Source organism: Echinops telfairi, unplaced genomic scaffold, assembly GCF_000313985.2.
Source record: "Echinops telfairi isolate 266 unplaced genomic scaffold, ASM31398v2 ScPeMD7_7;HRSCAF=31, whole genome shotgun sequence".
Taxonomy (NCBI): Eukaryota; Metazoa; Chordata; class Mammalia; order Afrosoricida; family Tenrecidae; genus Echinops; species Echinops telfairi.
Window position 1 is genome coordinate 16,147,987 of NW_022103904.1, and position 27,196 is coordinate 16,175,182.

General features: G+C 42.0%; 1 protein-coding gene across 1 annotated transcript in view; it reads right to left on the minus strand.

Annotated features, from left to right (window-relative positions):
- Positions 1-27,196, minus strand: part of VWC2 (von Willebrand factor C domain containing 2) — a 133,862-nt gene that overhangs the window by 105,939 nt on the left and 727 nt on the right. Inside the window, exon 2 of the mRNA XM_045286289.1 lies at positions 27,158-27,195. Within this exon, the coding sequence (XP_045142224.1) occupies positions 27,158-27,195 (38 nt within the window). The remainder of the gene's footprint in view (positions 1-27,157; position 27,196) is intronic.

A 27,196-nucleotide genomic window follows, 5' to 3' on the forward strand; every position in this document is an offset into this window, starting at 1 on the left:
CCTTTATATAAAACTCTCTCTTATACAGAAGAGTCTCTGTGGATTTGTTTCTCTAAAATACCCAGACTAACACACACCAGTAGCAGAAGCTAAAATGGGAATGCTGACTGTAAAGAACAGAGATGCTGCGCTGATTTTCCAGTACCACATCCATGATTCAAACATTTGTAAATACAGGCCGTACTCACAGCTCTATCCTTAGTGCACACATTTAAAAGTTAAATCTCAGCTAAATGTCCTGGTTATTTGACGCAATAAAAGCTTAATATCTATTTAAATAACTATGACTCTTAGACCCTGGAACAAAATTAATCTGCCTAGAAATCAGGTCTCAGGGATGTATATGTACCCAGGCACACACACACTGGGAAAAGAAGGAAAAGAAACTGGACCAAACTCCAGAGGATCCCACAGAAGGGAACTCTGGTGACACAGTGTGCTAATTGGTGGACTGCTAACCCAAAGGTTGGGTATTCGACCCCACCAGTCACTCTGTAAGAGAAAGCTGAATCAATATGTTTCAATAAAAATTTATAGCCACAAAAATATATGGACCAGTTTTACTGTATCCTACAGGTGTCTATGAGACAGAATCTATTCTACAGAGATGTATTATAGATTTGGAGAATAGCCCAGGACATTTTGACCTAGTATGCATATTTTTGAGACGTAGTTTGAGAACAAATTCTTTAACGTCAATGACCTGTGTGACACTACGTATGTTGAGTAATAATAATACATATAATAATACTTATATTATTATTCTCCTGGTTTCTTCCATCCTCCTACCCATCTTCCTCCTCGGCCTAGCATCCTTCCTCCAGAGTGGATTCATCTAGCTAACAAGATAAGAAAAGCTTTCTGAGTTTGTAAAACAGAGACCTTGAGTTTCAAGAGACATAATTTATTGCACTTCAAAGGCCTTCAACTGGAAGGACTCTGGGTATAAGCCCTAAAGAACAGATGGTGAGGATTGCCTGATGGCAAGCCTCATTCTCCACTGCAAATAAGATACAGATCTTCCCACCTAAAGGGGAGTATAGCAAAGAGAAGTGAGATGGCTGGATATTTGTCCCTATCCCCAAGAAAAGGATACAGTGTAGCACTGCCCCCACCCTCTACCCGCTCCACTATACTTCAGTGGGGAAGTAGAAAATCTCTTTTGGCTTGAGAATTTGAAAGGCGAGAATTGCCATCTATGCCAGGCCCCAGGAAAGCCGTCATGCCACAGAGCAAGGTGTGGAGACTGCAAATTAAGAAAGTGTCCATCGTTGAGGCAGCTGTCCCGGAGTCAGCCTTCAGCAGCTCCTTTCTGCATGAACAAGAGGATCCTGGCAAATGGAGAAGAAACCACTGACCTGGAAACCACACACGTCTTCCTCTCGCAGGAGCTGAAGTGTCACAGTCGTGCCCACAGAGCTCTGCTCAAAGCAAATCTATTCCTGCTAGTTTTCAAGTTCCTTACTGGCTTTTCAGCTTTATCCAGAACCTGATGCTCAGTTTTACTGTCACTAAATATGAGTGCTTCAACAAGTTTATGCAAAAATTCCACTATCATTCATTGTATTTTTCTATGAATTGTTGAAGCCCCTCATATTTGAAATACTGATAAATTGTTTTGACTTCTGTTCATTTCTCAAATCTCTGAGTCTTGCTTAGAATCAAGAAAACCATGATGATATCAGTTTCTGACCTTACCTTCCGATACTTACTTTAGCCTCTACCTGCACCATATGTGGATTCCTATTTACTCTTATTTCTCGTCCAGCTCTCCCCTAGCTCCTAGCCAAATCTAATTGGTGACAGCAATTGGTGACAGCAACTGGAAAAAAAAACGGTGCCAGTTCCTTTAGATCATGGTTCTCAACCTTCCTAATTCCATAACCCTTTAATATACTTCCTCATGTTGTCATGACCCCCAACCATAAAATTATTTCCGTTGCTACTTCATAACTGTAATTTTGCTACTGTTATGAATCGCGAGACCCCAGTGAAGTGGTTGTTCGACCCCCAAAGGGCTCATGACCCACAGGTTGAGAACTGCTGCCTTAGATACTAGCATGCTCCTTGTTAGTAGAACTTGAGCAAGAGCTCTCAATCTCCTTGTTGGTCTAAGTCAGAGCTTCTCACCCAAGAACAACATTCCTGGCCCTCCTTTCAGAACCCAGGTCACATAGAATTCTTCTTTCACCACACTCATGCTCCTGTCACTTGCCAGGTGACCTGGTCCCAAGGCTAGGAGCAGTCCCAATCCCACCCTATGGTTTGACCTCCTGCCAAGTAGGAACACTTGCTGGGCCCCTTGATCACTCCCTAGCTATCTGGTCTAGATCACTGACCAAATCATTCAACTGCAGCCAGGCCTGCCCAACATAATGGACAAAATTCATATTGGATCCTAGAAAATAAGGCTCAGCCATACAACACCTTGAGATCACTATGCTATGTTTTAATAGGCCTCATCCATGCTGACCTATCTACTTTGAAAGACTCACTATTTGGTAAACTCCTACTTATGTTATATAGAGTAGAAATGTTTCATCTCTGGGATGTCATCCTTGCTACTAACAACTGCAGAGCTGGTCACTTCTATCCTTTAATCATCACCTCATTTTACACCTAAATCTCATATCTCTTTATGTAGTATAATTGAATGTAAAATTTTGACAAATTAAAAGGAAAATGCCTGCTCAAATGAGCTGTGCAGCTACCTGAGGATGATGCAGTCATCTGTCTAAGCCTCACTGATTCATGGGGATGAATCAGCATTGAACTCCAGTGTGGTGGAGACCAAGGCCCTTGACACAAGTCTACTTTTGTCAGCTATTCTCATAGTATTCATCCCCACATTCCCTCTAAATCCAAGGGTCAAACACAGGACTCTTCTTTATGGCACAAAGAAGCTCTGATGAGTGAGTATATCCATATATATATATAAGAGAAGAACATATATATTCTGCAACATTCTAGCACCATGTCTTCAGACCTGGGCAGCAATGCTGGAACCTCCCACTGCCTGAAATAGAGAGGGTGTTTTGGTAGATACATAATTTCATGTCAACTTGATAAATAAGTTTATGAGTGGAGTCTAGCCTCTCATTCAGGTCACAGTCTGATGATGCCTCCTTGTGGTCATGGCCTTGTCATGAAGATTCTAGGAACTTCCTCTCTTTTTCCCCGGAGGTGGGCTACACTTTTTCTGCTTCACCTTCCTGTTGAGGAGCCACACTCAGAGAGCTGGAGAAACCACATGGAGACGGTGCCCATGATGAGATGCTTCCACCACCAGTGGATCCACAAGACTTTTCACCCACCAGCCTGTGATCTTCCTGCATTCGGCATCATTGCATGCGCTGTGTAAACCTGAACAGGAATTTATGGACTAGTATCGGACACGTGGGCCAATATTGGACTAATGGACTGGGTCTGGAGTGGGCTGGGATATTTTCTCAATATAAAATTGCTCTTTGATATAAAGCTCTTTCTTACACATATATGAGTCTCCATAAATTTGTTTCTCTAGACAACCCGGTCTGACACAGGTGCCAAGGAGCAGATGTATAAACCTCAGCTTCTGTAGGACAAATCTTTCAGTCTGCAAGGCCATTCTGGTATTCTGGGTCATTTCACATACCAAATAGTCAGCATTCCAAGCACTGGACTCCATTGTCTAGGACTCGAGGAAGGTCTACTTGCCATGATTAAATTTCAAGTTGCTACTCTAACTTCTCTACCACGTCTGAGCAACTTCCAAACTGAAGATTCCTCAAGCCAGCTGGGCATCCCAGAGGCAAACTGCTCCTGCCATCCCTATGGGTATTTTGAAAAAACTGAAAATAATCATGTCTGAATTCACCCCTGTATCTCCAACAAAGAGCGTGAACGTCTGGGTAATTTTCTGTCAGATGAGGCAAACTTTATCCTCTTACAAATTTATACACTTCCCCTCTTCCCTATTCCCTGCTCCCTCACCGCCCCCACCAAAAAACAAACAAGCAAAAAAACTTAGCTAGGGCTAACCTGAATTTAAAACATTTGCTGTTAGCAATAAACAACCTATATTTTGTACACACTATTTGTATACACTATTTTGACAGAGATACTATATTCTTTATTAATATCCCAGTTAAATTCTAATCTTCTTATAGATATAATTTGGCATATTGCTTACACATTGGGCTGTGATTTGAAAGGCCAGCAGCTTGAAACCAGTCACTCTGCTGGATAAAGATAAGTTTTCTACTCAGGTAAATAGTTCCAGTTCCAGAAACTTACAAGGCCACTTTTACCCTGTCCTATAGGGTCACTCACTATTAGTTGACATTAACTCAATGGTGGTGAATTTTGTTTGGCTTTTATAGATATAATTTAGTAGCATATCGTAGAATAACATTTGAGAAAGGAAATCATTATCAAGCCATTTACTATGTGTCAGGTTCAGCTCCTGGAATTCATACTTGACAGGCTCATGCAACAATCATGTAACTAAAAATCTCATGTGGTGGAAAAGGTTGTAAGCCAAACCCATGACTGTATAAGGAGTTTTAGTGCTTTTTTAAAAACATGGTTCCTCAGAATTACAGTTGAGAATAAAAGCATTCTCTTATTTCTCCATTCACTTGGGTCCTGAGGCCATAAAGATGAATACTATTTCTCTCTGGGTTTTTTTTTTCTTCTTCTCTCTTTGGAAAGTGAGAACGTGGATGATAGTTGGAATAGTAGAATGAATCAATAATGGGGCAAGTATGAAACCTGACCTCAGGGATATGGTCTCTAAACAAATATGGCCCTTTCTACATCTTCTTCTGCATTGCTATAGTCACTGTCTTACGAACAACTCTCCAACATGCTGCTGCGTTCGCTTTGGTTCCAACTCATATAACCGTGTGCACAGCAGAGCAAGCTGTCTCTGCACTCGCTACCATCTCCATTGTTGTGACACAATCTTTAATGTCTTCCAACCAAAGAAGCTCATTTTCTAGCTCTATGCAGGATATTATTCTTTTATGATCCATAAGGTTTCATTAATATATATATATATATCTCCAGGACTTTCTTTCTAATCTCTTTTAATCTGGAAGCTCTACTAAAATACATCCATGGTGGGTGATCCAGCTGGCATTGGAGATACCAGTTGCATAACCTCTGCCAACATGCAAGCCACCACAGTGAAGCAAACTGACACGTGGTCGAGTCTAATATGGATCTAAGAAATACTCCATCAAACACAAACATAGTCAGGAACAGACACTCTTGGGATAAGTTTTAGATGATACAGCTATGACTACAACATGTGAAACAAAGGTATGGAAGTCTCAGTAAATATATGAACTCCATTACTAATGTAGAAATTATCATAAATAGATTATTGGTGTCCAATTGCCACTGAGTTAGTTCCAGCTCATAGTTACCCTATGTGCAACAGGATTCATAATTAGTTTTATAGTGCTTAGAAATTATATACATGCCCATATTTTATATATATATAGATGATAATAACTATAAAATAAACATAGAATCAATTTTTAAATAAGTAGAAATTGATAGCATAATTTACATATTAGAAATAATTATTAAATGTAAATTGACACCTACTTGAAAGAAGGGCACTAATTAAATGAAATAACTCATGTATAAACTAGAAACCTAATCAATGATAAGAGGCAAAGAGTTTGGAATTAACATTTGTATATGAGCATTACATAAAAGACTGTTTTATCTCATAAACGTTACACTAATCTACTCAAGTAAAATTAGGCATCTGTCTATTCCAATTTGCTATGTTTAATGCCATAACAATGATTATAGTTGTAATAACAACAAAACAGCCAGGTTCTGAACAGAAAATTATAGAAACAACTTGAATTTGAATTCCAATCTCATTTATGGAGCATCTCTTTCCAATATTTCTTCAGACAACTTCTCTGACTCCCACCTATCTGCACAGCAGAATTCTTTCTATCTGGATGCCCCTCTGCTTAAGAAACTCTTACTTTTTTAAATTCACATTAAATGCTACAGCCTGTTCTATGCTGCCATTGACATGGATGAGATCTGAGAAATATATGTTAAATAATCCTTTCACTGGACCAAATTTATGAGGGGGTACCCCCCAAAAAACCAGAATAATGGTAGGCAGAGCAGAGCTTTGGTAGTACACGTTTTACCCACAAGGTGTGCATCAAGCAACCTACTCTGAGTTAGTATGCCCAGTGGTGTCACCTGGGAAGGTTCACTCTGGTCACAGTGAAGTTTTTTTGTAAAAGCAGTTTTGTTTGAACCTCATTTTTTTGTGATGGCTGATTTCAGAGAACAGCTGCGGCTGTGAAATTTTATATCCTGCTCAGGAGAAATGCCTCAGAAACTGCTGTCATATTGAACACAACACACAAGGACAGCACAATGCAAAAAACTCAAGTGTACTAGTGGTTTCCTCATTTCAAAAAAAGTTAAATGCTGATTGATGACAAACCTCATTCTGGACCTCCATCAACTTCCTGAACAGACAAAACTGTCCAGGTCAGACTGTTAATCAAACTTTCTATTTAGAGGTTGTGCAAAGATTGTTAACATTGTGAGACAAAAAAAGGCCTGATTTGTGGCATATGGGGGACTGGTTTTGCCACCACGACAGTGCACCTGCTCACTTGGCCATCTCAGTGCACCAGTTTTTGGCAAAAAACAGCAGGCCTCTCTTGCCCCACACACCTTACTCACCTGACTTCACTCCGTGTGACTTCTTTTTGTTTCCATGGATGCATCGGGACATGAAAGGACAGCGCTTTGAAGACATACAAGAGGTGAAGAAAAAAACGAGGGAGGAGCTGTGAGCCATCCAAACAGATGAGTTTGAAAAATGTTTCCAAGAATGGAATTGCAGACCTGCCAGATGTATTAAGTGTAATGGAAAGGATTTTGAAGGTGATAAGGTTGTTTTGTGAAAAATTGAAATACATAACTTTTGGGGGGAAAATCAGTTGTTTTTGTTTGTTTGCTTCAGTACCCCCTAGTATACTTCCAACTTGGGTTTTTGTTTTGCCTTTTCACTGTGGCCTACTGAAGTGGATGCCCAGAAATCCCAGGGCTGCAAAGTTATCTGGATTTTGTAGACTAGGGAGAAAGTGCAGGCAGAATTCAGAGGTTCACGTAAGAACAGATGAAGGGGAGACATGATCATGCCAGACCATTTCCCACGTCATTGCAATGTGTTCATAGATGGGATTCATTAAGCACAGAGAAGAAAGGGAAGTTTAAGTTAATAATTTTCAGTATAAAACTTGTTCAGCTAACACCATCCCCTATAAAATAACTCTTCATCTCTCTGTTCTTCCCCCAGAAGAGATGTTCTTTTTGTTTTTCTAGCTCCAAAATGGTTTGATTGTGCAAAGTACCAAGATGATATGAGCATAAAACCAAAAAGAAACACTACCGTCTGGACTGGCCTGTCCCTTTCTGTGGAATTCTCACACACTTTTCCTTCCTTACATGTCACTTACATTTTGAGATTCGCAGGAGCCTTGCAGGCATATTGCCCTGGACTATGGTCTCCCGCTCTGACAAACCTAAACCCCAGCCAGTGTGGAGTGCAAGTACAGAGCCACAGCCATGCCTTAGTCCTGGTGCCCAGACTAGGGCAACATGCTGGATAGACTCAATGCACATAGATTGAAAAGAGCTAGAAATGGTTAAAAAAAAGATACAAGAATGAAAATTAGCATGCACAGTACATTACTAAAATATGAATATTGTAATCTGTCACTTTATTTCATGGAGAATGTTCAATATTTCATAAAGGGCAATTTAAGGGGGAGGACCCTACATTTGAGAAAATGGAGTAAAAACAAATAATAATATCTGTTTTAAGAGGGATCAAGTTTTAAAATACACATTTAATATGCAAATGAAATAAATGATATTGATAATAGGATGATTATTTATGCTTTAAGGTGCTTCAAGGCAGCTCTGGCTCGTGATGACACTAAGAAGAAATGAAATAAACTACCGAGCACTACCCTGTTTTCCTGCACTGTTCAAAAAGAAAGAGAAAAAACAGTTGCCGTGAAGTGATTAAGATTCATGGTGACCCCATGGGTGTCATAGTACAATTAACCCCATAAGCATGTCAAGGGCTGGCTTTTCTACATCACCAAACCTCCTTTCGGTAGTGCCTCTTCTTTCGGCCGATTGGAACCACCAACTCTTCAATTAATAGATAAGTGTGTCAACTGTTTATACCACCCGTGAGACCTGAACTATATCTAGCACTATACCCTGACCCCAGGCACAGTCAGAAGAATGAACAACCCTATTTTGGAAGAAGTACAGCCAAAAAGCCACTTAGAAGCAAGAATGCTGAAAATCTCACCTACTTTGGACATATTATCAGGAAGGAATAATCCCTGTAGAAAGACATCATTTATGATAAAGGAGAGGTGGTGAGCAAAAGCAGAGGATCCTCAAAGAGATAGATGGACCCGGTGGCTACAATACTGAGCAACAACATAACAACTTGTGAGGATGGTGTCAGATTGGGCAATGTTTTGTTCAGCTGCACATGGGTTGCACTGTGTGTCTGGGTAGACTAGAGAAACAAATCCACAGAAACTCCTATGTGCATAAGAGAGAGTTTTATATAAAGCATAAGTGTACACATTCAGAAAGCACCCCAAACCCATCCAAGCCAAACCCCTAAGTCCATCTTAGCTCATATGTGTGATACCGATCTACAAAGTCCTCCTCAAACTCACAACACACACACACACACACACACACACACACACACACACACACAATGATGCTGAATACAGGAGGATCACAGGCCAGTGGGTAGAAAGTCTTTGAATTCATTGGTGGTGTAAGCATCTCAGCGCTGGCAGGGGTCTCCACGAGACTTCTCCAGCACCCAGGGCTGTATCAGGGTAGGTCCATGTGGCTTCTCTTCAGGGATGTCTCGCAGGAAGTGAGCCTTGTCAGCTGAGGCAGAGAATTAGCTATGGCAGCCGAACACCGGTCTAACTGTTAGAGAGCAAGAGACTAGAGAACTTGAAAGGTGAGGCTCACGGAGCCATTTATCTCTCTGCCCTTCGATTAATCCCACATGTGTTTATCAGCCAGGTTGGCACAATAAACCTTAGCTATCTCATGTTGTTATCAATCAGAACTAAATGGTACGTAACAAGAACATATCCATGGTCTTAGATGTACTTCTATAGAGAAACAAAACCGTGAAGTGTATATGCAAAGATGTAGAAAGAGATCTCTTTCATGGAAATGGCTTGTGGAAGCTAGCATCAGGCTAGTCTTTTCACAACACACATCATTTCAAGAACCGATGAACTCAAAATCAGTCAATTGCAGGGCAGGCTGCAGGTTCACAGGGCTACAGGGACCTGACAAATCCCAAGCTCTGCAGGGCAGGCGGCAGGCTACGACCTCAAGTCCCACGAAGCAGGGGACAGAGAATGTTGAGTCACATGCTGGATTCATAAAGAGCAGCTCCGCCAGAATATGCATATACAAGCGTAAGTAGAAAGTACTGTCACAAAATCACAGGAAGATTTGTTAAAACGTTCAAAATGTAAAGTTATTGTTTATCCACATCACCGCTATATGTCTATGCATTTCTGAAGATAATGTTTCCATCTTTCTAACTCTTCCCCAAGTAATTTTGTACTCTTCAATCTATATTACATAAAACAGTGGTTGTACAACATAGTTATTGCATTAAATGCCATAACTTTGTATACTTTAAAAGTAGTGAAATGGTTAATTTTATGCTAAGTGAATTTTCCCACGGGTTTCTTTCCCAAGTCAAACCTGAGGATTCTAAGATTCTATCAGCAAAATATTAAACAAAGTCTCAAAAGAAGATAGAAGGAAAACATAGAGTCATGGTGCTCAAAAGAATTGGCCAACATTTAATCATTGATACAAATTAGAAATAAAAAGTACTGAGGAAAATTAAAGTGAAGTCATTGGATAAATAATAAATAAATCTCCAGGCACTGATGATTGATGGAGTACTAATTAAGCTAGGTCCACAAATGGATGCAATGCCAAAAAAATGGGAGGATAGATACCACCAAATTAATTAAAAGAGTCATATCTGTGCCCATTCCAAAGAAATGTGATCCACACAGGGTGTAGAACTTATTAAAAAATAACACTATCACAAGTAAGTAAAATTTTCTGAAGATAAGTCAGAAGTTTTACAGCAGTACATCCCAGGGAACTGTAGGGCATGCAAGCAGATTCAGAAGAATATAGGGCATCACCACTGGTGTTAAACTGATCTTGAGTGAAAGCAGACGAGATGTTGCTTTCCAGAAAGATGCTTACATATGTTTCATTGACTAGGCAAAGTCATCAGACTGTGTGGGTCATAACAAATTATAGATGACATTGGAGAAATGGAAACAGTAGAATCCTTAATTGTGTTCATGAGGAACTTGTACACAGACCAAGAGGCCGTCCTTCAAATATAACAAGAACATACCACATGGATTAAAATTAGGAAAGGTATACTCCTGGTGTCTATTCTTTTATCATACTTAATCTGAATGGAGAGAGTGGACTATATGAAGAATGTAGCTTTGGGATTGAAGGAATACTCACTAACAACTTGCAATAGGCCGGTGGCATAATTTTGCTTGCTGAAAACAAAGAGTACGAAAAAACTAACTTATGAGGATCAAGACTGCGACACCCAGTCTGGATAAAGAAAACAAAAAGCCTTACAACTGTATCAATAAGCAGCATCATGATAAACAGAGAAAAGTTTATATTGTCAAGGATTTCATTGTATTTGGATCCACAGTCAACACTCATGGAAGCAGCAGAAGAAAGAAAGAAAGAAAGAAAGAAAGAAAGAAAGAAAGAAAGAAAGAAAGAAAGAAAGAAAGAAAGAAGTAGCAGATTGCATGGAGTAAATCTGCAGCAAAACGTCTCTTTAAATCATTAAATCACAAATAAGTTAGTGTAAGGACTGAGGTGCACCTGATTTACGTCATGGTATTCTCAATCACCTCATATGCATGGGAAAGCTGGTGAAAGAATAAGAAGGGCTGAAAATGAATTGCAGGCATGGAATGATGGCATTGTCAAAAAATGGATATATCATGGATTTCTAGACGAATAAAGAAATCTGTCTTTAAGGAAGTACAATCAGAATGCCCTTTAGAGCCAGAGGGGTGAAACTTTCTCTCATGTCTGTTGGACAGGCTATCGGGAGATTTCAGTTCCTGGAGAAGGATGTCATCGTTGGTAAAGTCGAGTGGTAATGACAAAAAGGAAGACCCTCAATGAGATGGATTTCACAATGGCTACAAGAGTGGTCTCCAACAGGGCAGCCAAGGCACAGATACCAACTCTGTCTTGTTCTGTTGGGCGTGGGATCACTCTGAGTTGGAGCCAACTCAAAGACATCTAACAAGAATAGCAACCAGCTGGCATGTAAGTGATCAGCTTTGAAAGGGTGAAGTTCTTGAAAAGCCGATGGCCCCCCATTCTATCCTGATACACACAGCGTCTCCAAGAGTCAGAGTTAGTTACAGTGAATAGCAACAGTCGTGCACTTTTCAAATGAACAGCAGGGACTCTTGCAGGTTCAGGTCCCTCTGATCAGACTCTTTGTGGTGGTGGTTGCTGGTGCCACCGAGTCGGCTCTGACCCACAGCGACCTGATGCACAATGGAACGACACTGCACTGCATGACCCTGCGCCATCCTCACAATTGTTTCAATGCCTGAGCCCATTGATGTCCATCCATCATTGAGGGCCTTCCTCTTTTTTGGCCATCCTTCCACTTTCCCAAGCATGGTCCCCTTCTCCAGGGCCTGATCTCTCCTGCCAGTATGTCCAGAGTGTTGTAATATGGAGTCTCGCCACCCTTGCCTCTGAGGAGCACTCTGAAGGTACGTCTTCCAATAGATGAGTTTGTGGCTTTAGCAGTCCATGGTACTTTCACTATTCTTCTGCAGCACTACCATTCTTATGCATCTATTCTTCTTCCTTATCCAGGGTCCCACTTGACATACATTCGATGCAATGGAGAATCCCCTGGTTGGGGTCAGCCACACCTTAGTCCTCAAAGTAAAACCCTTGCTCTTCAATACTCTAAAGAAGGCTTGTGCAGAATATTTACCTAATGCAATTCATGTTTAGATCTCTTAGCTACTGTTTCCATGAGCATTGATTGTGGATTCAAGCAAGATAAAATCCTTGACAACTTCAAACTTTTCTCCATTTATCATGATGTTATTTATTGGTCTAGTTGTGAGGATTTTTGTCTTCTTGACATTGAGTTGCAACCCATAATGAAGGCTACAACCCTTCATCTTCATCAGCAAGTGCGTCAAATCCTCCCCACGTTCAGCAAGAAGTTGTGTCATCTGCATATCGCAGGTTCTAATGAGCATTCCTTCAATTCTGATGCCACATTTTTCTTCATATCATCTAGTTTCTCTGATGATTTGCTCAGCAGACAGATTAAAAGTTGGTGAAAATATGCAACCCTGGTTCATACCTTTCCTGGTTTTAAACCATGCAGTGTCCCGTTGTTCTGTTCACACAGCTGCCTCTTCTGGATCCATGTCAAAGTTCCTCATTAGCACAACGAGGCACCTGGAATTCCTATTTTTCTCTAGGCTATCACAGTTTATTATAGTCCACACAGTTGAATGACTTTGCATAGTCAAGGGAACACAAGTAAACATCTTTCTGGTATTCACTGCTTTGAGCTAAGACCCATCTGACATCAGCAGTTATCTCCCTTACCCCAGGGCCTCTGCTGAATCTGGCCTGACTTTCTGGCAGTTCCCTGTCAATGTACCACTGGAACCATTGTTAATTGATCTTAAGCACAATTTTATTTGTGCGGAGTATCAGTGATGTCGTTCTTTAGTTTGAGCACTCTGATGGATCACCTTTCTTTGGAATGGGCACAAATAAGGATCTCTTCCTGTCAGGTTGCCAAGTAGCTGTCTTCCAAATTTCCTGGCATAGAACCAGTGAGTGTTTCTAATGCTTCTTCAGCTTTCAGAAACATTTCAATGGGTCTTCCATCAATTCCTAGAGTCTTGCTTTTGATTAATGCATTCAGTGAAGTTTGAACTTCTTCCTGCAGCACCACTGGTTCTTGTTCATATGCTACCTCCTGAAATGGTGCAATGCCATCCAGTTCTTTTGGGTACAATGGATCTGTGTAGTCCTTCCTTCTTCTGTCGATGCTTCTTGCATCAGTCAATATTTTGCCCGTAGAATCTTTCAATTCTTGGTGCAACTTATTATTTGTACCCCTGCACAAATTGCTTTATTCCTGAGTTTATCTGAAAAAGGAGTGTATTAACTCAGCTGCTAATTTAATGTGCTTTGAATTGTGAGTCGTATGCAACAATCATTCAATAAGTGCTTATCTGTTGCAATTATAGTCGTTCAGTATTCTGGAAAGAAATCTAAATTCTTCCTCTTCAGGCCAGCCACCATTATAAGTAGGTGGAAAAGCCAAGACTTGTATCTCCAAAGAGAACAGATGCTACTAGCACAAGAAACTGACTGCTCAACTTTGAATTATTAGTAACAGTAAGCATCAGGTGTTATAGAAAGAAAACAGCCATGTTGGGTTTGGAGGGAAAGTTCTCAAGCAGGTGCAAGTTGCCAGAGTCATGAACGAAAATCATGCTGCTCTGACAGCAACTGTCCTTTGGCCTTGGACAGCAAGCAGCTTCCCAAAGTCATTTTCTCAGTTTCGTCACCAGATGGCGAAAGTGTTTCTCCAGTGGCCCAATCTGTATTTAAAAAATGTTAGTATGTCTGCCTGTCATACCTGTTAGGGAGATCCCCTGGCAGAAGTTGCTAACGTTCCATTGCTAGACAACTATCTTTTGGTGACAGTTGAGACACCTTTGGAGTTTCTGGGTTGGGCAAACAGCACACCTGCTTGCTAACCATGAGGGTAGAGATTTTCAGTGCCTCAGCAGAAAAACCTGGCAATCTGCGTCTGAGAACTCCGCCACTGAAAACCCTGCAGGACACAGGGCCACCCTGTGCCACATATGGGGTCACTGGGAGTCAAGTTCTTCTTGAGAGAGGACGTATCTACCTGTCGAGTCATCTCCAAGAATCTAGCCAACAAGCCAGGGACAGCTGCTGGCACTCGGTGCTAATCAGACGACCAGGTGTATAACTGACATAACCTTTACTCAAACAGGTAATTCAACAGGAATCCTGAGACACTAGTTCAGTGGTTCTCAACCTTTCTAATGCCTCGACCCTTTGATACAGTTCCTCATGTTGTGGCGACCCCCCCAACCATAAAATTATGTTTGTTGCTACTTCATAACTGTCATTTTGCTTCTGCTATGAATTGGGCAAGCCCTGTGAAAGGGTCATTTGACCCCCAAAGGGGTCGCGACCCACAGGTTGAGAATCACTGCAGTTGGTCAGCCCCCTATTTGGTCAATCTCTCCTTAATCACTTGAGACACCCAAAAGACTCTATGGCAGGTCATTGGTTTGTTTCCAACAATCACATCTTTTCTTAAACCTCATCAGACACCTTACCAGGACCTGCCTAATAAAACCAGCCCACAGTGTCTCAAAGTTCACCTTCCTATCTTGAAATGCAGCAGGCTCCTGCACCTACCCTCCAAGTGAACCCCCATTTTCTAGCTCAGGCAAGTGCTAGTGCTGCATGCTCTTCCATCTTCAGTCAGTGCACAGCCCAAAGCCTTCGTTCCCAGTCTATCCCTCCCATGCCTGCTGCCTCTGATCCTAACATAAATGAATCTGACCCGAAGAACTGCCTCCCAGGCTCCAAGACAGACAGTGAGCCACGTAAATAACAGAAAGCTCCTACTTCTTCTGCTGTTAGGAGAGGAACTTCCCCCCCTCCCCACTCTCCTTGTCTTTTCATTCTCTGTCAAAGAATGAATTTCCACACAAAGGGACTTAATTAAGAACTGTCCCCAGAAGCTGCCAGTTTCTGAGTCTTGAGAAGCAAACAGCTCCACGAACCGTACACCAGATTAACAGGACGCCAGTCTGACGAACGCACAAGAACATGGCTTTCTTCGCAGGCGCTAAAGAATAACTTTCCTTCTTTAAGGTTTAGCTGGAGGCAAAACCCTTTGTCTGCTAAAATCTTCCAATCCGCTCCTGAATAATTCCTTCAGATGAAACAGCTCATTCAAGAGCTTGCTAGGTCATTTGGTAGGAGAAAACTGCTGGCAGGGTTTACGTTGCATACTGATTTCATCTGGTGGCAAGAAGCTGAATAGCTGAGATGAACTCAAGGAACGCTGACCTCTTATGGCCTAATGATCCAGACCTAAAGAACCGACCTGAAGTCTGCTGATATGGCACGTTATACAATCAGGACTGCAGCACAACCTGACCTGGCCACCTAGGAAGGCAGGCAGGTACTCAGGTATGTCCTGACCCTAGTCATCGATTCTCCTGCCAACTGAAAACAGCACCGAGGGAGGGAGGGAGAAGATCGGCCAGGGAGGAACTGAGTGGGCACCTAATTTTTGGCACCAGGGGCACTGGGTCCCAGGCAAGGAGTGGACTCATCTTGTAACCTGGAAATATGGGTGATATTGAGGGGCTTCCATGGCTCACCACTTGTCTACTCATTTTGTCAGAATCTGGTGGCTTGGGTGTTGCTGTGATGCTGGCAACTATGTCACTGGTATTTCAAATGCCAACAGGGTCACCCTGCAGTGAGCTGGATCCCGAGGATCTTCCAGGCTAAGAGCGGATAAGGAAGAAGGACGGCAGCTCTCTACTTCAGAAGAAGGAACCACTGAAAACCTTATGCATAGCTTCAAAACACCGCCAGATCCAGAAGGCCTAAATATGGCTTCAGGATGGATGCACGAAGCACAGTAAAGCCTGTGAGTCTGTTGCTGTAGTCAAATCCTAAATCATGGCCACCCTACCCCACCCCCTTCCCCAGGTGTCAGGTTAGCTTGTGTTCCATAGGGTTTCCAGTGATTGATTGGGGGTGGGGAGTGGGATAGATCACCAGGTCTTTCTTTCAAGGTGCCTTAGGGTTAGCAGCTGAATGAGTTGGAAATCCTGAGTGCCTTTGCCTTGACATTGCCTTCGGTGTGCATTATAACTCAACATAATAAAGACCAAAATCCTCACAGCTGGTCCAATAGGTAACATCATAATACAGGGAGAAAAGGTTGACGTTGTCATGGATTCTGATCCACAATCAATGCTCATGGAAGCAGCAATCAAGAGATCAAAATAGGAGTTTCATTAGTTAAATCTGCTTACTCTGATGACTAAGGTGCACATGACCCAAGCCATGGTATTCTCCATTGTATAATGTGCGCGTGAAGTTGGACATTGAATAAAGAAGACAGTGAAAGAATCGATCCATCTGAACTGTGCTACTGGAGAAGAACACGAAAGTACCAGGGACTGCTAAGACGCAGACTGATCGGTGTTGGGAGACGATCTCTGTCTCTCGCCAGAGGCAAAGCTGGCAAGACTTCATCTTACATACTTGGGGCATGTTGTCAGGAGAGACCAGTCTTTAGAAAAGGACATCATGCTTGGTAAAACAGAGGGGCAGCAACAAAGAGGAAGGCCCTCAGGGAGATCACAGCAGTGGGCTGAAGCTTAGGTACAATGATGAGGATGGTGCAGGATCAGGGAGTGTTTTGTTCTGTTATGCGTAAAGGTTGATAAGGGGTGGGAGTGACTCAGTGGCGCACGACAACAGTACTATGGCTCACTGCTTGTCCTGGAGACCAGAAATAAGACAACCATCCACAAAGAGGTGACGTGGTGGCAGGCTGCCAGCCGTGCAGCACCATCTCACATGGAGCCCGGTGGGAGGGGAGAGGACCAGGTGGCAAATATTATTCAGTGATAAGTCTTTCTTTTTAGAAAACAAGAAGATCAAAACACATTTTGCTTTGGCTGAATGATTAAATAATCCCAGTGTTGTTTACCAAAAAAACCCAAACACACTGCCATGGAGTGAAGGCTAATTCAGTGACACCCCCTCCCCCGTGGGTTTCCAAGACTGTAACTGTTTACAGGAGTGGAAAGTCCAGTCTCCTCCTGTGGGGCTGCTGGTGGTTCCAAACCGTCGACCACAGAGAGTGCAGTCCCATGTATAACCGCTATGCCAAGGCTCCCATCGAGCCAGTTTTGATTCACAGCTACCCCACTAAACAACAGCACAAAAAACTGCCCGGTCCTGCACCACCCCCACAATTGTTTTCATTGAGCCCCTTGTAGTCACTCCTATTGATTCATCTCATTGAAGGTTTTCCTCTTCTTCCAAGACCCTCCGCTTTCCCAAATTGGTGGTAAAGCTTTCTGGCTGTACTCCTTTCCAGACAGAATTTTTGTACTTCTGGCAGTCCAGGGTGTATTTAATACTCTGCCAAGACCATAATTCAGATAAATAAAGACCTTCTTCATCTGTCTTCCTTTTCCTTGAACAGTTTCTGTGTGCATAGCAGGTGACAGAGAATACCATGCCTTGGGTTTGTTGTAGGGAGTCATGTGGAGGATCACAGATGTGAGTCAGATTGCATTCTGTCCAAACCTGGCCCTGTTCCAGGCCCAGGGCTCACACGCCCCATATATATCAACTGAGCCCACAGCTCTCCCCGTCTGGACACCATCTGAAGTAAGAGTCTGGCTGTCACGTTAAACTTTGTTTCAGTGCATCAGCTGCCAATTACTCAGCAAAAGTTGGACCACAGCCCAAGCCAAAGTGCAGCAGCTCTGCCAGCTCTCCCCGCCTCTTGAAGTCAACTTCTTTCAAAATAATCTGAAAGTTGAACAGGTCACCACCAGCAGTTTCTTCAGTTCAGGAAGTCCTATTCAGTAAGGGTTGTAAGCCTGGATAAGGGAGAAACTGCTCATTCATACAGAAAGAATCTATCCTCGCATTGAGACCCACAGAGAAAACAGTCCTTGAAGGCCTGGCCATTAAGTTCCATCAGCCAGCCCTCACATTGCCCAGGAGCAAGATGAGCTTGCTTTCTTCACTTCCTGGAGGCTTCGGGGAGCACAGGGGTGAACTTGGCGACCAGCGGGAGGTTCCGCAGTCAGACATGAGAGCACAGTTTATCCCTCAGGCCACCGGCATCTCTCTGTACCCTTCACGGGCCCAGGAAACTTCATGCCCTTGTCAGTATTCTTTTTCCTTTTCAACCAATCCACCCTTGACATTTTCACTTGTGCCACACAGCTCGATTACCAGGATGTCAAGGCAAAGGCCCTCAGGACTGTATTCTAACTCATTCAGCTGCTAACCAAAAGGCATCCAAAGGCGCCTTGAAAGAAAGACCTGACCATCTAGTTCCAAAAAGTCAATCACCGAAAACCTCATGGAACACAGCTAAGCTGCCCCACCGGGGTTGCCGTGAGCTAGAGCAGACTGCAGCAACAAGCTACGGATTCAATGTTCTCAGTTCCAATCTCCCCCGAAGATAAAACCTATGTGCTGGTAGCATCCGAATGTTACTAAAAGAGAAGTTATATCCCTGGAACCCTGTTTTTATTGGTGGATCCCTGGTGGCATCGTGGGCAAAGTGTCGGGCTACTAACCAGAAGGTCATCGCTTCAAACACAGCAGCTGCTCTAAGGGTGAAAGATGAGGCTTTCTGCTCCTGTAAGTATATCCAGTCTCGGAAATCCTAGGGTGCAATAAGGTAGCCACGAGTCAGAATCAACTCCATGCCATGGGTTTGGTCAAATAATTTCCAAACCATTGGGACGCGGCGTGTTGGAGTAGACAGAACTGTTTGCAGGCTTTCAGTGGGTCCAACCTTTCTGAAGCAGATCAGCAGGCTTCTTTCCAACAGGCCTAGAGGTGGGTTTAACTACCAACTTTTCTGGTTTGCTATCTAGCATGTAAACTTTGTGTTACCAGGGACTCCTAACCTAAAAGAATTATGAAGTAACCGTAATGGTTTGCCTGCATGCAATGAATCTTATTTATTACCTTTATTTTGTATTTTTTGTTGTTGTTGCTGTTGCTGTTTCTCCAATAAAAACGTGAAATACCATCTTAAGAAGAAACATTGAAAGTAAAATATAAACAAACTTGTAAAAGTTGGAACTGGGAAACAGTGCAGCATGGGAACATGAATGGAAAGCAAGCATGTAATACAGAGGGGCCACGGCCTTTGCTGTACGGCGTGGAGGTTAAGATTTATTTCTGAGCTCCCTAGAGACCAAAAGGTAGAGAGGGATCGGTAGGAAGGGACCATTCCTTTGAAGAGTTCTAGAATTTTTTTATAGTCAAGACATGAACAAGCATCCAAAGTAGAGTGGAGCCAGCTTGGTAGCAAATGTCATGGGCCACCCTAGACAGCAAGAAGGCAAAAATATATGGCCTTTACAATTTTAAAAATAAATTTCCTGAATTGACTGAAAGCTAAACTTATGTCAGTAATTTCTTTCTGATGACATATAATTTTTAAAATTTCCTAATATCTAATTCATGTCTAGCTGTGTCTTCTTCAGCCAGATATCTGTGGCCATTGCCAAACGGGGCCACTTTAAGCAAAACCATTTCACTTGGATCTTTCAGGCCACGTGGGAGAGGATATATCCGGCTCTAGACTCATAGAGGACTTGAATGAGAGAGTCTGCAACTTCTGAGAAAGACACTTCTTTTTCTTTCTGCACGGAGCTGAGACTCAGCCAGGCATATCTCTCTGCAAGACAGACTCTTCAGGAAATCCAGGCTTCACCAGTCTGTTCTGACGCTCTCTACTTGGGGTCCGGTCCTAGGTCACTTGTCCAATTTGTCCAGGAAGACCAAATATCCAGGCCTCAAGACCTGCAGATGTTCCCCGGGCTATCAACACGTCAAGGATTACTCTCTTCTCAGGATTATGATTCTCAATCCTGTGCTTGTTTGTTTGTTTCTAGGAATCAATTTCACCCTTTTTTTTTTTTTGTTACTTCTGTACTTTTAAAAATAGGTGTTTTGTATGAGAACCAGAATTTCCCTGGGGATTTTCAGCTTGGCAATCTTGCATACATTCCCGGGAGAGGTACAGTCTCCTCTTGTTTAAAGTAGATGCCCTTTCGTGCATAGGTGAGAAAGCAGAATCAGGCATGCCTTTTGCTTTTCGGTCCTGAGAGGGTTCCACAGTCCAGGGCCTTCCCAAGAAGAAACTGGGCTGCTGGCAGATGCTTGGAATGATCCCTCTGTGTAGATTCAGAAAGCAGCCAACACCCTGGGCAGACTCCCGAGACTGACCAATATTTAATAAAGAGTGGGATCCAACTAGCAGGATCCTGTCCTTCAAACGAAGAAGTTGCAAAAAGGGTTTCAGCAACATGCTCACAAATTCAAATTAGGCAGAGAGACACCTCCTTGATGGAACCATTTGAATGTTTGAGAAAAACTGTGGTCTTTCCCTCAGAACCTCTGCCTCAGGACTCCCGTGTCATTCGAAAGCAAAGCATCAAGAAAGAAAACACCTTGGAGATTGCCTCCTAGCTCAATCATTCATATAGAGCCCTTTTCATAGAGCCTTATTCTCCAACCTGCACTCCCAGAGGGCCTCACACTCCCCATCCATCCTCAGCGGAGCCCTGGTGGTACTATCATAACAAGCTGGATTGCCAACTGTGAGGTCAGCAATTCAAAGCACCAGTCACTCTGCACAAGAAAGTTGGGCTTTCTACTCCTATAAAGATGTACAATATTGGGAACTTACAAGGGCAGTTCTATCTGGTCCTATAGGGTCGCTATGACATGGCATCAACTCAAGGTAGAGTTTGGCTTGTTCTTTTTTTTCATTTGTTATACTCCAATAGAGTTCCATCTACTTCAGAGCATGGCAATGCTATAAGCACTACCTGCAAACCTAAGGGATGTCATGTGGTTTTAATTTTATCTCTAGTGTCTAAGACAGGTTTGGAGGCATATGTGAATGAAATACTTATCAGGAAATACGGCTTCCTAGTATAACTCCCTATTTATGAGAAATCTACTGCTAGTACTCTGAGAGTGTTAAACTTTTTAAGGAGTAGGCACCCCTGAAAAGATGCATATTCAATAGAACTCAGCCTACAATCCACCTAAATCTACATTTAGACCTTTATCCTTTGGAACCATCAGTCTGAGGTTAGTAGCTCAGCTTGTAACCCACTTTACCACCAGGGCTCCAATAGTGCCCAACAAATGTTTACTGAATGATTGAGAATGTTGGGACCATAAATAATTGTGAATAAGGCACAGATTTCCTAAGGTTAAATTTAACTACCTATAAAAGAGAGGGTGTACAGTAAGAGGCCTTAACCACTTCTCTATCTAAAGGATAGCGAGAGGAGGTGACTCCCGCTCTGAGTGGGGATATGATAAGGGCCATTCCAGGCTCCAACAAACAGCTGCCGCCTGGGAACGTTGGCCCTGTGCCACAAAATGTATCCATCCTCCCAAGAGATCTCCAATATGTATTTAAATGACCTTCTAATTTTTAAAACATTGGCAATTGTTAAAAAATATTTTAATATGCTGAGCACCTCCTATGGCCTATTAGGTCTTGAGCAACCAGTTTGCTCACTTGTGGAGCCAGAATTCTTTGCTTTGTCTACTGCGCACTAGAATACCCCCTAATTGCTTTCAGACAACTCCCAAGATCAAATATTGCTTTTCTTATTAGACTCAAGGGTCTATATTTTGAAAAACACAAACATTTCATCCTAGATGGCCCAAATCAAAGATAGTATTTGTTGTTCTTGTTGTTAGCTATGACCCCATGGACAACTGGATGAAAACAAACAAACAAACAAACAAACAAACAAAAAACATTTTAATTCACAGAATTTTAAGGATTGGTTTTTGAAAACACAATTCCATGCTTTTCTTCCCAGTCAATTTTATTTTGGAAGCTACCTTGGAACCTGTTCAAGATCATAGCTTCAGGCAAATTGCCTGCATGGAAGGAACCAGGATTTTTCTAACACTCAACTACTAATTCTCTCACTAAAATAATATGCCTTTTAATTCTGCCTTATAATGACCATTGACAATTGGCGTGACAGAGCAAAACCACCCCATTGAGTTTTCTTGGCTATATCTTTATGAGAGAAGATTGTCAAGTCTTCTAGGGAGTCTCCAAGGGGTTAGAGTCACCAACCATTCAGTTAGTATCTGAGAATGTCAATATTGTACCACTACAAGACAACATAAATTCACATAAATCAACATTTACTTAAGTGATCCAGTGCTTAATGAGCATGCACTATGTGCTATATGCTTATGTAACCTTTCCTTTATCCATGTACCTGCTTTTACTCTGCTGCACATAAAATGCATAATCCATGGCCCTATAATCACGAAGATGCACATTGGAATGTGAGCACAATTTCCAGTCTGACAAACTGAAACCCAAATCTTGGCTCTACCACTTAGTAGCTTTATGACTTGCTCTAGTTACTTAACTTTTTTGAACCTTAGTTTTCCCTTCTTTGAAATAAAGACAATGCTCAGGACATATCCATCTGTTATGTAAACTGCAAAAGCTATAAAAATGTAGACATTAGATAAAATATTAGTTTCCTTCTTCCTATTACAAAAGACCAAAATTTTATCATACTTACATATAAAATATCAGGTGATGGTATATGACATAAAATTTATACCCCCTACCCCCAACCTGCATTAGGTACATATCTAGATGGCTTAGAAAAGCTATTTGGACTCTTAATATTTTTACTTTTTTTTATAGGCTGAATTGACTCAGAAAGAAAGTCAAAAACGGAATTGTATCAAATCTGCAAGTTCCTACTCATACCCCAAAACAAACTAAGAGTCAGCAACAGCGTGCACGTTTGACTGACAGAAAAGAGCATGAATTTTGTACAGACTGATCCATTCCACTTTGCAAAGGCAAATAATAATAGTATTGTTTCTAGTTAAGCAACATCAGTCAAAAATACAGAAATCCCATTAGATTAAAACATGAGTACTCATGTCTTTCTTTTACTGACACTTATTCATAATTGCAATAGAGTTCTATTTGGACTGATCTTTTAATTCCAAATTTCATATAGAGGTGTTTTACATTCATGACATTTTAGATATTAAGATTCCACATGGAACTAATCACAAGCTGGAATGCAAAGCCAAAGAGAGGGTTTCGTTAACTCAGTCCCAGATCATTTCCCCTCCTAGCACCCTTTTCATTAGTGCCTGCTTAACTGTTCTCATGCTTTGAAAGATAATTTAGCAAGGAGTACTTATTAATTATTCATCTCTTTTTCTGCAAAGGCTTATACAATCAGCTGTAAGAAGTTCTGGCAACTGATGTCAATACAGTGAACTGATATCCCAACCCAAAAGGAAGAAATGTGAAATTTTAGTGGTCCCATAAGGCTTTATCTCAGAAGTGTGCATAATTTCCATTAGATTCTATAAAGCAATAAAGAAACAGGCAGGCGACATTTCTATCTTTACAGTGCCTCAGGGGACTAGGATCCCCCATGATAGGAGCACCTTGTTTTGTTGCTCAAAATGGAATTAAAAAGAAAAAGATTGGAAATGCTATTGACTCATATGGCAGACATCAGGAGCAGGTGAACTCAGAAATGCCAAACTGCTCAGAAGATCCCCTTTTAGTCATTGTTTAGTTACATGTGACAGAAGGACGATTAACCAAAGCCATAGATCAGACCTCAAGTGGTGTTCAGTGCGGAATAGATGCAGGCGCTCTTCTGATGAGCCTCTGGTTAGTCATTAAGCATGCAGGGAACTGTTCCTAGCAGCCATGGGCTACATTTGACCCTCTAATAAATTTTCATATATCTCACAGTATTTGAGATAACTGTTTTATTGTGTTCAAAATGGCTATCCCAGGCCATATTGAAATTCCCCTCCTTTAGACTCCTTTAGGACCCAGAGCATCTTTGCCTGGGCACTTTTGCCTAACCACTTCCTGGGCTGCACTCAATCTAGAGCAGTGGTTCTCAACCTTCCTAATGTCATGACTGTTTAATACGGTTCCTAGTGCTGTGATGACGCCCAGCCATAAAATTATTTTCATTGCTGCTTCATAACTGTAATTTTGCTACTGTTATGAATCGGGCAACCCCTGTGAAAGGGTCTTTCAACCCCCTCAAAGGGGTCGCGACCCATAGGTTGAAAACCACTGATCTAGAGAGAAATATTCTCAGCGAACAGGAAGAAGGTCCAGGCCAGAGTTCCTGTCTTAGTTATGCTGCATTGCTAGGGTTTGGTCTCCATGCAGTTTCTATCAAAGTATACCTTGTTTCCCCTAAAGGCTGAATTAAAGAATCTATCCTCATGAAGTCCCAGGGTGGGCCAAACAGGTTACTGTGCTTGACTGCTCACCAAAAGGTTAGAATTGCAAGTTCACCGAGAGGTGCCTCAGAGAAGGGATTGATGGGCTAATTCTGAGAAATCAACTATTGAAAACCCATTAAAACATCATTTTACTCTGACAAACACGAAGTCATCATGAGTCATTGAAGTTGACTTGAAGTCAACAAGTTATTTCTGTAGCTGTACTCTGACAAACAAGATGCCCGAGCTGGAAGAACTTTAAGTATATAAAAACTCAACCAAATTCACTGCCATCCAGTCAAGACTGACTCACAATGACCCTGTAGGACAGAGTTAGAACTGCTCTTACGAGTTTTTGAGACTGTAACTCTTTACAGGAGTAGAAAGTACGATCTTTCTCCCTAGGAGCAAATGGTAGTTTCAAACCGCTAACCTTGCTGATCGCAGCCCAATGCATTATCACTGTGCTACCCGGATTCCTTAGCCTAAGGCATACACAGTCCAAATCTCTCTAATCTTACAGATATGGAAAACATAATCCAGAGAGAGGTGAATTTGTTTTCTTTGATTGCTCATCAATTAGGGGTAGAGTCAAAATACCCCCAAACCAAACCCAGTGCAATTGAATCCATTTAATTAATAACGACCATATTGGGCATATTAGAATTGCCCATAGAGTTCTAAGGCTGTGAATTTTGACAAAAGCAGACGGCCACATCTTTCCCCTGTGGAGCCACTCAGTTAAAACCACAGACATTGTAGTTTAAAACTGAGCACTTTAACTGCTGCACCACTGGGGTTCCTTAGAGTCAGCAGATCAGAACCAAACCCACTGCCTCAAGCTTGATTCAGACTCTTCTAGATCCTATAGGATAGGGTTTTTCTTTAAAAGAGCTAAAAGCCTTATCATTCTCCTGAGTTGTTAATGGGTTTGAACTACTGACCTTGAAGTTAGCAGTACAATGCTAATTCCACAGTGCCACCAAGGCCCCTTAAAGTCAGAATGGTAATACATAATATCTCACTCAGTCCCCGCATTCTTTCCACATCCTATACATCAGCATTATTTCTGACCATCCTGATTTTCTTCCTAAAATCATTAATGAAGCGCCCAACACACACAGGATCATAGAATCAGTAGAAACTAAAATAATATCTTTCTGAACATGGCTTTCCATGCTTTGTGGCTCTCTATTCCTAGAATTCTCCATCTCCAGCATGATACATCAACACAGGCAGGCCACAGGCTGAGCCTCTTGCTCCCATCATACCAATGCTGACTCACAGTGACCCGCTGTGGGTTTCTAAGACTGTAACTGTTATTGGGAGTAGAAAGCCCAGTTTTTCTCCTGAAGAGCTATTGGTGGTTCTGAACTGCTGGCCATGTGAATTGAAGCCCAATGCTTAACCACTACACCACCAGGGTTCCCTATTTAGCTGAATGTGAAATGGCTTAACAGCTATTCTTCAACCTACTAGAGTGTAGAGGCAGGATCTTCAGATTTTACCCACTGAGGCCTCAGAGTGTTGTGCAGGCCCACCAGATGTGCCTAGTATCTCCACACACATCAGCGTCTCAGTGGGACTGAGGCTTTTCTCAGGTAGAATGTGGGGGATAAAGGCATGGGATTTGGAATAGAACACTTAATAGGACTCATGAATCTGCTCCTTAATAGCTGTGCTGCCTTAAAGTTATTTAGATTTTCTATGCCTCAGTTTACTCCTCTCCATAAGATAGAGGTAAGAGATAATGATCTGTATAATAGAGTGACAAGATATTTAACTCGACCAGGTGCCTAGCATACAGGAGATATTCATTCAGGAAGTGGCAGTGCTATCAATATTATTATAACTGCTTATCAAAAATAAGACACGAATGAGACTTCTGTGCCAAGTATTATATTTTGGCACTCATTAAGCAAGGGTTTTCATTTTTTTCTTTCAATATTTAGAGCATTCACATGATGTCCTGAACACATAATCTAGGGAAATGGTTTAGTTATATGAATAGACTCCCATACTTAGCTATTAGCTAAAGAATATATCCCAAATGGCACTATAAATTATCCTGTGCTTGAAAACAGGAAGAGAATTTCGCCAACACCTTTAAATTGGAAGCAGTAAATTAATGTTGAAAGTACAGCTGCTAAGTGTCCAACAGAGTCATGAGCTTCATCCTAATGACACCTTTTTTAAAGCGAATATCAAAGGAATTAATGAGGATTAGCCACTCTGCTTTAAACGATTATCTCTTTACTGAAACATTCAGGTCTTGTGACAGGGGCACGTTCACTGCCTCTCACAACCAGAACCACCTCATCTTTAAAGTAGGTTAAATGTACATATCCCCATTAGAAGTCTATCTCCGGTCCAGCAGGTGAGGTCAATGTCCCAGGGCTACAAGTAGGGGGCACCCTGAGCAGTTTCTATCAACCATGGTAATTTCTCTGTCCAGCTGTGAGAGACCATTCAGCAAAAGTAGTGCTTTCGTATTTGAACGCTACTGTGGGTCAAGGCAGACCTGGTCGTCTACCACAGCTGAGTGCAGAAAGAAAAGAAACTTACAAATGACTGTAACATAGAACAGATCAATTTTCATCACTGAAAGCAAAGAAGAGACCGTGGTCATTTGCATGCCGTGTCCCAGTGCTTTAAATGACAAATTAATGAGGTTGACTTGCATTTTGGAGATGTTATCATGGTCGTTACTTAAGAGACCTGTGTGTCCGAGCTTTAGAGAGGGCTACAACCTCCGCGCTTGCCATAGGTGCTATTTTTCAAAGCCAAGCCTCGGTTCCGCCCTTCTCCCGCCCCTTTCCTGCAAGGTGCCACCTCGCCCGGCGGGGCTGTCGCTTACCACGAACTCCTCCAGAGTCTGGTAGGTCTTGCCCCGGAA